Genomic DNA, 13031 nt, shown 5'->3' with positions numbered 1-13031 from the left:
TAACTTGTATCAATGTCATGTTTGTGAACATATGTAGGTTGTGTATGAAAATATTGAAAACATACCTCCTCTACCAAAGACATACATCAAGAGTCCTACAAAGCTGAAGAGAAAAAGTGGAGATGAGGTAAACATGAATAGTTCAATTATAGTTCATTTTTATGTTAACTTTTCAAATGTGAATTATATAATATAACTAATATTAATCGTGGTTTGTTTTTCTTGTGCAGAATCCTTTGGAGCCGAGCAGCGCAGTGAAGAGGATTGATTTTGATGATCCATCAACAAATTAGGATGTTATAGATAGTTTTGGGATGCTTACATGTCTAGTTGGCATGTATATTTTATATATGGACATACATTCATGTATTTAGACATACATTTTGTTTGAGTTGACATTTATGCCATATTTGTGTATGGACATACATTTGTAATCATTTGACATTTTTATATATACAGAAGTTGATATTTGATCATATAAATTGTTGCTCATTTTTGAACGGTGTTATCATGGAAATATTTGATCCTCATTCCAATAATTAATAATGGTTAATAATGGTTATTTAATGAACAATACAATACAATTCATTTAATGAACAATACAATTCATTTAATGAACAATACAATATAATTAATTTAATGAACAATACTTGATACAATTTATTATTACCCTATGCATGGTCTTATTTTTCCCCCCCACTCGGTCGAACGCTCAGGGTCACACCCTACCAGGGTCGTCCCTTGAGCGCCCTAAGTGCTAAAAATTGTCAAACTTTGACGAGCCCTAACTCAAAATTTGTGGCACTTGCAAATGATCCATTTGAACCTACAAGGCCATGAGAGGGGTCCCTACAAAAGCCTATCTTAGTTTTTCAAGTTCCCTACGGTTTTATTAGGGTAGTATTTTTTCGGTTGGCAAAAAAATCGTCAGTCTCATTCAATTGAATGTTGTCGCGTGGCCAATTTCTTGTTCTACTCATCGTGATGATGAACCATCAGCTCTGACATGTCCAGTTAATCATTATTACCCTGTGCATGATCCTATTTTCCCCCCCCACTCGGTCTAACGCTCGAGGTCACACCCTACCGGTGTCGTCCCTTGAGTGCCCTAAGTGCTAAAAATTGTCAAACTTTGACGAGCCCTAACTCAGAATCTATGGCACCTACGAACAATCCATTTGAACCTACGGGGACACAAGAGGGGTCCCTACAAAATCCTATCTTAGTTTTTCAAGTTTCTCTATGGTTTTATTAGGGCAGCATTTTTTCGGTTGGTGAAAAAATTGTCAGTCTCATTCAATCGAATGTTGTCGCGTGGCTAATTTCTCATTCTGCTCATCATGATGACGAACCATCATCTCTGACATGTCTAGTTAGGCATTATTACCCTATGCATGGTCCTATTTTTTCCCCCACTCATTCGAACACTCGGGGTCACACCCTACCGACGTCGTCCCTTAAGCACCCTAAGTGCTAAAAATTGTCAAACTTTGATGGGCCCTAACTCAGAATCTGTGGCACCTGTGAATGATCTGTTTAAACCTAAGAGGCCATGAGAAGGGTCCCTACAAAATCCTATCTTGGCTTTTCAAGTTTCTCTATGATTTTATTAGGGCAACATTTTTTCAGTTGGCAAACAAATTGTCCATCTCATTCAATCGAATGTTGTTGTGTGGCCAATTTTTCGTTCTTCTCATCGTGACAACAAACCGTCAGCTCCGACATGTCTAGTTAAGAACTATTACCCTATACATGCTCCTATTTTTCCCCCCCCACTTGGTCGAACGCTCGGGGTCATGCCCTACCGACGTCATCCCTTGAGCGCCCTAAGTGCTAAAATTGTCAAACTTTGACGGGCCCTAACTCAGAATCCATGGCACCTATGAACAATCTGTTTGAACCTATGGGGCCATGAGAGGGGTCCCTAAAAAATCCTATCTCAGAATCCATGTCCCTAACTTGTTCAATGAAAAATATAGATAAACAAGAATTACACTGTAGACACATAATGATCATCAATATTTCCATGTATTGTATACACATAATTACCATTACACTTGCATGTGATATCCATGAAGGGATATGCAAACATGATTTTTTTCATTATCAATACAACTACACCAATGTACTCATGTACAAAGACATTGTATATCATCAATATAACTAAACCAATTTGCTCATGGACATTGTATATCATCATAACAAAGTTACATCAATTCCCATCCATATACAAATACAACATCCCACTTAATCTACATCAGACATCCTCATGTCCTAAGAGAAAAGCTTACGTACAACAATGCCAGCATATAAATGAAGACCAAACTAAGTAACCTTTTTATGCAGAATGAATGTGCTACAAGAAACAAATTATAACACTTAATACAAATTAGTTTGTCATCTATAAATAGATCATTTGAAATATTTTTAAGATGTACAAGATTGTATAATTATGAAACTTATTAGTTTCTCTGCAAAGTATACAAGCATAACTTTGAAGAAAGACGCATGTTGATTAAAGCCCTTCTCATTGCATTTCTCTACATGGTTGAAGACAATGGTAGATATGGTCATTTATAAATAGCAATACATTCACTTGACTTAATGTTTATGCACAAAATTTAATCTCATTAATGCACAAAGGAATATGTACCATCACTAAGAGAGGGTCTTGTCAACGGCGAATGATCTAGCATGAACCTATATTTTTAAGAATTGTTAGTCTACACATAAAATGCATGGATGAACATAAAGGCTTTATGATAATCACTTCAGCTGAAATGCATGATAATAAATGAAAAGGTGGGATTATATACCATAAAAATATGTCCCTTCAAATTATATCAACATAAACCACTATGTTGACGCAAAAATCATAATGCGATACTATTGTATATCATCAAAAAAGACCTACATGAGCATAAAGGTTTTGCGATAATTATATCATCAAAAATTGTCAAATAGTGTTCTCTAATAACAAAAATTGTAAAGCGACTCAAATGCATGATAATAAGTCATGTTGCAAAAATATGTCCCTTCCAATTATATTGAGTGTACCCGCTGTGTGCATACAAAACCCATGTTGCCAAAAAAAAACATTCATCAATAGACCTGCATTTTGAACACATCCTTAATATACAGGTAACAAACTTGAACATTAAGGTTTAATGATCATTGTTTGAAATGAAATGCATGATAAAAAAATAAGGCACCATTAAAGACCTACTACTCAAGTATGCCTAAAGGGTCATCTCTTTGCTTAAGAGTATCCAATATTGCTTCATGATCAGCAGTAGTCACTGTCCATAGCTCTTTGGTCTTTGGTTTTTCTTGATGCTTAAACTACTTTACATTTGTAGCTATAATATGGTGTGAATAAATTATAATGGTTTTGTGTCTCTCATAGTCTTCAAATACAGGCATGCCATTCTTTCTAATCGTGTATGTTCGCAACCAAGTTCCCACAACAACAACTGAACCTGTAGGATATGTGAACCTGTTGTCATCTGTCACTAGTTGTGTTAGCTTTTGTTTTCCTTGTACACATTGTGCCAACCAATATTCTAATCTCTCTTTATTCCCTTGTGGTGCAACAACTGCAAAAACATGTCCTGGTTGTACAAGATCTAATTGACGGACATACTCAAGTGAGATTTCCATGTCATCGTTTGACAACAATATTGTTTGAGATAAAGGAGTTAGATATTGGGGAACCCACATATCAACCCACTCACTTGACTCGCACTGATCCCAATCACACTGAACACAACTCTGACAAAAACAAGCCAACGCTTATGTCCAAATGGTCCATGTACTTGCATCTGAGCTAAGAAATGAATGTATCTTTGAAGAATCTTTAATTATTTGACAATCCAATCTATCTCCCACTGTACCCTCCTCAACCAACCAAAAGAATATGGTCATTGCTGAATCAAGAGTACCTCCATGTGACAATGCTAAACTACACCAATCAACAATAGAACGTGCATCAGAGAAATTTGCACCTGAAATCTTCAATTGCTCCTTAACTAAAGCTCTCTTCAAACATGCACTTGCTCCATCATGCTCCTCTTTCCCATGCCCTGCCTCAAAAAAACACCAAATATGAGGTATACGCCTCTCTACATGCATTCTACTCAACCAATAAAACATAGGGCATTCTTGAATCGACCTGTATAGTTATCTAACCATATGATATGTTGATCAATTGCAATATCTTTCTCATGCAAGACCTAAAAAAAATTCTTGAAAGAATGTTGCACATACTTGGAGGAGTGTGACCTATCATCACTCATATAAAAATGATACTCCCTGATTATCTTCCTGTCCTCTTCTGTACTATCAGGAGCATGTCTATATGTAATGTGAACAAAAATAGAAATTTGGATTGAAATGTAGTACTGAGATGGTACCTCATTCTGTGGTTGCAATGTATAGTTATCTGCAAAATCAACCACCGATACAATAGTGCCAATCAGGAAAGAGTTCTTACACATCTTGAACTATTGATCCAACCACTGAGACCTATGGGTGTTCCTTGCATACTTGTAGAAAACATTTTCCTTAAAATCCAAAATAAGATCAGCAATACTCACTCCTCTTGAGACTAATTCGCATCTAGAAACTTCACCTCCACTCTTCAAAGTGTATTTCACTGTCTCATATCTTTTTTTCTCAACATAATTCTTTCCAAACTCATGCTTGCTACTCTCATGAAAACATGAAACAAAATTTGACACCCACCACATTTTGAACACTTCTCATTCAAATAATCATCTCTATAGAAATAGTAGCCATCATCTCTAGGGCATAAAAATAGATCTTGCAATTCTCTTGATGATCTCGGAAATAGAATTGCACCACGCTCCTACAACATCTCATTAGGATGCATCGTAGAATGAATATGACATAAAAGTTTATGGTACATTGAAAACTCCACATGGTACTTGCAACAACAAGTATTGTGAATCTTAAGAGGAACACAATAAAATGGTTTCAAAGATTCAAAGGCCCTTTGTGATATTTGCAAAGTTGGATGTACTTCATAAAAAAAATTGTACAATATTGTTTGGATTGATTCCAAGAAATGTTTGGGATGCGGTGTGTGGTCTCGGTTGTCGATTCTTAATTTCAAAACGTCCTTTACATTGGGTGACACTCTATAATTAGAACACCAAAATTGTTGAATCTCCTCCTTCACATTATCAATCAACTTTCTATCAACACGTGGAAGCCTCCCACCAAAAGCCCATATATCTTGTTGAAGTGGATCATCAAGTCTTTGTCTTCGTGCAAGTGCTCTATCCAAAGTTTTACGATTTTACGGTTTATGTTAAAATCAACACAAGTTTGTCTCATTTGACGAGCCTTCCTCAATTGATGGCTTACTAAGGAGGTTGTAATCACTCTTTGAGCAGCTCTCTTATCTCTTTCTTTGGTATTCTTTCCATTTCAATTGAGAGCGTCAAATAGATTTTTGGCAATAATAGAATTTCTCTCCATCTTCTTGTTCATACGAATCTTCAATTTGTTTACCAATGGTCTCATCTTTATCATCTTTAGCAATTGAACAAAGAGTTGGCATTTCTCGGTCAATGTCTTATTGCTAAATTTTTGGTCGAAAAGTTGTGTAGCCCATAATCGAACGGTTCTTGCTGACCTCTTGCCTTCAAGATTCACAATAATGTTCTCATCGATTTCGAGTAACCATTTTGGGGTTCTTGAAGATCTTGGATTTGGAATTTGTCTTTCATCCATGAGAGGGTATTCATTTCTAAAGTAATTAAGTGTTACATATGGTTCACTTGGTTGAGCAATTCCACCTTCAATGTCAAATTTTTCCACATTTTCACCTCCTATATCAAAATTTTCCACATGTTGAGCATTTTCATTAACCATTTCAACATTTTCAACATTTTCAAAATTTTCACTTTTAAAATCTACATTTTCATTTTCAATAACTTGTGACACATTTTCAAATTCAATTTCCTCTTCACTTGAAGTAACATTAGCAATATTTAACATACCTTGTCTTCTCCTCTTATGACCTTCTCTATCTCTTTCTCTATACACTTCAATTTGGTCATTTGACAGTTTTCTTTTGCGTTTAGACTTCTGATGACCACTACTCCCCATTTACCTGCACCAAGATGCTCCTAAATGAATGGCAATGTAAGATTTGACTTTAAGAATCTCTCAAAAGCACAAATTTGTCTCAACCTGTCTGAAAACCCATGATCGTCGACCAAAAATAGAATATGAAGACTGTGGGTCGTTGGAATCCACAAAATGGCCCACAAGGCTCTTTTTTATTTACAAAAATTAGATATCTGATTTTAATGTATAAATTTGTGGTCCCAAATTTTTTTCCCATTGCCACCTTTTTTTTTTACTGTTGCCACATTAATGGCAATGACAGAAATTGGATATCCGATAAAATCCGATATCTGATTTTATTACTCATATTTTAGAGAGAGAGAGAGAGAGGAGGAGGAGGAGAAGAAGGAGAGAGAGAGATTAGGGGAGAGAGAGAGAGAGGAGGAGGAGGAGGAGGAGAGGGAGAGAGAGAGATTAGGGGAGAGAGAGAGAGAGATCGGGGGAGGGGGAGAGAGAGAGAAATTATTTCCTAATGGGTCATATTGTGTCATATGGCCCCTTTAAGACATCATATGACCCCTTAGGACACCATATGACCCCTTAAGACACCAAATTGTGTTGTTAGGGGTCATATGGTCTCCTAAGGGGTTGTAGGACACAATATGACCCCTTAGGACACCATATGACCCCTTAAGACACCAAATTATGTTGTTAGGGGTCATATGGTATCCTAAGGGGTCGTAGGACATAATATGACCCCTTAGGAAACCATAGGACCAATAACAACCCAATATGGTGTCATAACGAGTCATATTGTGTCCTAAGGGGTCATATGGTGTCCTAAGGGGTCATATGATGTCTTAAAGGGGTCATATGACACAATATGATCCATTAGGACACAATCTCTCTCTCTCTCTCTTGACCCCGATGTCCATAAGGGTCATATTGTGTCATATGACCCCTTTAAGACATCATATGACCCCTAACGACACCATATGACCCCTTAAGACACCAAATTGTGTCATTATGGGTTATATTGTGTCCTAATGGGTCATATTGTGTCATATGACCCCTTTAAGACATCATATGACCCCTTAGGACACAATATGACCCCTAAGGACATAATACGAGCCCTAAGGACATAATATGACCCCTAAAAAAAAATTTGGTGTCTTAAGGGGTCATATGGTGTCCTAAGGGGTCGTAGGTCACAATATGACCCCTTAGGACACCATATGACCCATAACAAAACAATTTGGTGTCTTAAGGGGCCATATGACACCTATGGACACCATATGACCCCTAACGATACTATATGGTGTCATAAGGGGTCGTATGCTATCCTTAGGGTTCATATGGTGTCCCATGACCCCTTATGACCCCTTAGGACACCATACGACTTGTTATGACACCATATTGGGTCGTTATGGGTCTTATGGTGTCCTAAGGGGTTATATTATGTCATGTGACCCCTTAGGACACCATGTGACCCCTAATGACACAATTTGGTGTCTTAAGGGGTCATATGGTGTCCTAAGGGGTCATATTGTGTCTTATGACCCCTTAGAACACCATATGACCCCTAATGACACAATTTGGTGTCTTAAGGAGTCATATGGTGTCCTAAGGGGTCATATTGTGTCCTACAACCCCTTAGGACACCATATGACCCCTAACGACACAATTTGGTGTCTTAAGGGGTCATATGGTGTCCTAAGGGGTCGTAGGACACCATATGACCCCTATGGACACAATAGGACCCCTTATGACACCATATGGTGTCGTTAGGGGTCATATTGTGTTCTAGGACCCCTTAGGACACCATATGACCCCTTAAGAAACCAAATTGTGTCGTTATGGGTCATATTGTGTCCTTGTGGGTCATATTGTGTTATATGACCCCTTTAAGACATCATATGACCCCTTAGGACACGATATGACCCCTTAAGACACCAAATTGTGTTGTTATGGGTCATATTGTGTCCTAATTGGTCATATTGTGTCATATGACACCTTTAAGACATCATATGACCCCTAATAACACAATATGACCTCTAACAACACAATACGACCCCTAACGACACAATACGACCCCCTAGGACACAATATGACCCCTAACGACACAATTTGATGTCTTAAGGGGTCATATGGTATCCTAAGGGGTCATAGGATACCATATGACCCCTATGGACATCATAGGACTCCTTAAGACACCAAATTGTGTCGTTAGGGGTAATATGGTGTCCTAAGGGGTCATAGGACACAATATGACCCCTTAGGACACCATATGGCCACCCCTTAAGACACCAAATTGTGTCGTTAGGGGTCATATGGTGTCCTAAGGGGTCGTAGGACATAATATGACCCCTTAGGACACCATAGGACCCATAACAACCCAATATGGTGTCATAATGGGTTGTATGGTGTCCTAAGGGGTCATAAGGGGTCATGGGACACCATATGACCCCTAAGGACAACATACGACCCCTTATGACATCATATGGTGTCGTTAGGGGTCATATGGTGTCCTAGGACACCATATGACCCCTTAAGACACCAAATTGTGTCGTTATGGGTCATAATGTGTCCAAATGGGTCATATTATATCATATGACCCCTTTAAGACATCATATGACCCCTTAGGACACAATATGACCCCTTATGACACCATATTGGGTCACTATGACCCCTAACGACATAATTTGGTGTCTTAAGGGGTCATATGGTGTCATAAGGGGTCATATTGTGTCCTACGACCCCTTAGGATACCATATGACCCCTAACAACACAATTTGGTGTCTTAAGAGGTCATATGGTGTCCTAAGGGGTCGTAGGACACCATATGACCCCTATAGACACCATAGGACCCCTTATGACACCATATGGTGTCATTAGGGGTCATATGGTGTCCTAAGGGGTCATAAGGGGTCATGGGACACCATATCACCCCTTAAGACACCAAATTATGTCGTTATGGGTCATATTGTGTCCTAAGGGGTCATGGGACAACATATGACCCCTAAGGACAACATACGACCCCTTATGACACCATATTGGGTCGTTATGGGTCCTATGGTGTCCTAAGGGGTAATATTGTGTCCTATGACCCCTTAGGACACCATATGACCCCTTAAGACATCATATTGGGCCGTTATGGGTCCTATGGTGTCCTAAGGGGTCATATTGTGTCCTATGACCCGTTAAGACACCATATGACCTCTTAAGACACCAAATTGTGTCGTTATGAGTCATATTGTGTCCTAATGGGTCATATTATGTCATATGACCTCTTTAAGATATCATATAACCCCATAGGACACAATATGACACCATATTGGGTCGCTATGGGTCCTATGGTGTCCTAAGGGGTCATAATTGTGTCCTACGACCCCTTAGGACACCATATGACCCATAACGACACAATTTGGTATCCTAATTTCTCTCTCTCCCCCTCTCCCCTAATCTCTCTCTCTCCCCTCCCTCTCTCTCTCTCTCTCTCTCTCTCTCTCTCTCTCTCTCTCTCTCCCCACTCCCCCCTTCCCCTCTCCCCCTCCCTAATATCATATACTAATTTATTTATAAATTAATATATTAATATATTAATAAACATTAGATTAATTATGTGCAAATTTAGTTAGTGAATTTACTTATTAAAATCGGATATCCAATTTTTGTTGTAAAATTTTCAAATTTCAAATTTTGGCTCGAGAATGCTTTGGGATTTGGCTTGGAAGTGACAAGTCTAGAAAGTCAACTGAAAAAACATGGTTTTCAGTATTCCTTAATTTTCCAGACTTTACACTGGTGGTTGATGACTTGTTTTGTAGCCAAAATTGATAAAATGAAAAGGGTTTTTTAAGGACGTTCTCAGCTTTCCAACAATATAAAGATCGTCTTATTTTGAATTTAATAAATAATTATTATTTATTTTCTAATTGAATTCTGACAATAGTCCTGATTGACAGACTGATTGAAAAACACTCATAACTTTCAAACGGTATAACATTTTTTGAATCCGAAGTATGCATCACATCCTATGCTTTGTCTACTACAGGGAACTATAAAAAAAAATTAAATTTCATAAGGTTTTGACCAAGTTAAGGTGGTCAGACGTAGGAGTTTCTGAATTTATGAAAAACTATAGTAAAAAATTCATAAATAATTATTTATTTTATAAAAAATTATGAAAAAATATGTGTCACATCCGGACATGAGTCTAATACTTATATTATAAATGTTATAAAAAAATATTATGATTTGATTGTGATTAGGATGGTCAGACATATGTCTACTTCTTATCTTTTTCCTAAAATTTAAGTACCACTGCATTGAAATTTGAAATCTTCATCAAATAGGATTTTTTTTTTTCAAAAAACAACTAGTAGCTTAGAAACTGCATTCAATTTTCTATAGATTCTCTTCTTACATATTTTAAAAATAATGTTCACAACTTATTCAAATTTTCATGTCAAGTTGCATAACTCTGATTTTCTGAAATTTCATTGCCACTTAAGGGCCTGTTTTGGCACACCATGATCCTGCACATACCTAGGGGTATTAAGCATGATATGTAGGTTGATTCTTCACATCATTAAGAGGAAGGATCTAAGGATGGTTTTCAACATTAAGGCAAATTAATTTTCAGATTTGAATATAAGTTTCAAATTTTAATGTTGTAAGTGTCCAAGTCCTGTATCTCATCCTTTGATTGATTTATTGGATAGAGATTGATCCTCACAATCATTAGTATTGAACTTGTTTATTTCTTAACAATTTCAAGCTGAAATTGGGGATGGGGAAGTGAAACATTTTCAAAACTAAGTACAATGTAAGTGAAAAATGTTGTAGGTTGGTTTGACATTGATAAACTTGGTGAATGAAGAAATCCCATCAAAGAGAAATTTTGTTTTCAGAATTAAGTGCAAAGTAGAGGAATATTTTAAAAGCCTATACTTCAATTTACAAAGTTGCACCGTAAATATAGTCTTAGCACTACAAGTTCATTATTGATTAATAGCACATACAATTTGATTTCCACACATATCATTTAATTATGATAACTAATCAATATATTTATAAAATATTATGATAATTAAATTGTTTGTCATGCATAATTATATGTATATATTTTGTATTGTTAGAAAGATCTTTACAATATAAAAGAAGTTTACTCTATAATAAAGAATTAAACAACTAAGAAGTTCCAAATCGAAAAATTATTTGTCTTATATGAATAGCAACAGAGCAATTCTCGAAAACAGACCCAAAAACATATCTACAAATCAAAGATGTACAATGAACAAGAAGAATCTAAACGTAGAAACTCCTTGTAGGTGAACGCAAACTTTGAAGAGAAGAATATACTTTTAATGGAAGTGATAAAGGAAGGAGATTAACAGATAAATTCTAATAAAGGTAAAAGAGACAGAATTTTCAGCTTATAGTGAAGTTAGATACAGATTCGGTCATGGAATTTAAAAAAAAACAAAAACTTATATCCTACTTGTATGAGAACTTATACTTCTCTTATGGAGTACACCTGCCTTCTCTTCAAACTCACTCAAGTTGTAAGAAGATCAATCTCTATCCAATTGCCTTCTGTCAAAGGTACAAATTGTATGACATGAATCATATAGAAGTGCAGTTTCTTTAATGAAACCAAAAAAAAGGTATAATTATTACATTAGCAAAGGCTTTGAACATTCCCATCTCATCCCAAGCTCTGATAATCTCCAGGAATAACAGTCAATGGTGAAAGATGTAATATTTATCAATGGCTGAATGAACTTCCCAAGTGCAGCTCATACCCTTTGGTATGACCACTAAGTCTCCTGCACCAAATTCAACATATTCAGAGCTTCCTTTCACATAAGCCCTCACTTTCCCCTTCACAAGATAACATGTTTCTTCTGCATCAAACTTCAATGAAAATTTTCCTGGAGGACAAGCCCATCTGCACTTGCACATATATAAAAAAACATTAGAAAGCTTCCTCTAAAAAAAAATCAGTTTTAGAATTAGATTTATGCACTGATTTACAAACTAAATTCTTCCATTTGCCATCATCTTCTAAGTATCTTTTCAATTGCTATTCAGAATCAAGTGAATTGTATCACAAAACATTAAGACAGCCATTCTTGTAAACTATAAAAGAAAGCAGAAAAGCCTGAAATTTTCAAGGACACCTAATTAGCATAAGAAACATAAAAAAACATAAGAAAAAGATACATCTTTTAAAAAAAATCGAGTATATTTTTTCTTATTGCAGTTTTTAGATTTCATTGTGTGTGTTTTTTCATCATTATTTCCGATCACATTCTATGATTCATCATCGAAATGAAAGAAAGTCAAAAGAAACAAATCAATATCATACTTACTTGGGCCAAGACCTAATACCCAAATCAGACAAACGAGACTCTGATAGATGCCTCTCAATTTTAACTCCATGACTCTCCATCACCTTCCTACCATCAATGGCTTCCATTAAAAAAAAACCAGTCAAAGAAACAAATATAAAAGCCCACTATTTCACTAATCTTAAGATTTAAGTCAAGTCCTCAAGAAACTGAAATCATTAACTCCAACCCATGCCCAATATCTTTTGATTTCAATGAAAAAAATCAATGGTTTGCTGTGGATGTCCAATACTTGCAGATGGATTTTATAAACAAAGATTTATAGGTTTATGTTGTTCCCAATGACCTGGTGATAAAAACAAAGCCAATAAACTTATGTGCACTTAGATTGGTTTATAACAAGAAGAAGTTCAAGAAATTGTCAATTATCAATGTATTAGTTTGCCTAATACATCACTATTATATTATTAGTTTCCTTAAGACCAGCGTTATTATCTTAGGGTACATAAAATAGGAAATAGTAAGCAGAAAGATTGTATGACCGAGGACATTTAAGCAAGGTGGTCATTTGTCTATTAA

General features: G+C 36.3%; 1 protein-coding gene across 1 annotated transcript; it reads right to left on the bottom strand.

The window, feature by feature from the left end:
* Positions 1-11564: 11564 nt before the first annotated feature.
* On the bottom strand, positions 11565-12773 carry LOC131057429 (uncharacterized). Its single transcript, XM_057991611.2, has 2 exons — positions 12474-12773; positions 11565-12049 (listed from the first exon to the last, which is right to left on the bottom strand). The coding sequence occupies exons 1-2, from the start codon at positions 12578-12580 to the stop codon at positions 11842-11844; spliced, it is 315 nt and encodes a 104-aa protein (XP_057847594.2). The 5' UTR covers positions 12581-12773; the 3' UTR covers positions 11565-11841.
* Positions 12774-13031: the final 258 nt, after the last annotated feature.

This window comes from Cryptomeria japonica, chromosome 5 (assembly GCF_030272615.1).
Source record: "Cryptomeria japonica chromosome 5, Sugi_1.0, whole genome shotgun sequence".
In the NCBI taxonomy this organism is placed as follows: Eukaryota; Viridiplantae; Streptophyta; class Pinopsida; order Cupressales; family Cupressaceae; genus Cryptomeria; species Cryptomeria japonica.
The sequence above is the reverse complement of the archived record's forward strand: the minus strand, read 5'-3'. Positions and strand labels throughout refer to the sequence as shown.

Bases quoted from the DNA above. Each gene is read 5' to 3' on its own strand.
- LOC131057429 (XM_057991611.2), bottom strand. From the start codon at position 12,580: ATGGAAGCCATTGATGGTAGGAAGGTGATGGAGAGTCATGGAGTTAAA. The intron at 12,050-12,473 runs GTAAGTATGATA...GTGCAAGTGCAG, and splicing joins GGTATTAGGTCTTGGCCCAA to ATGGGCTTGTCCTCCAGGAA.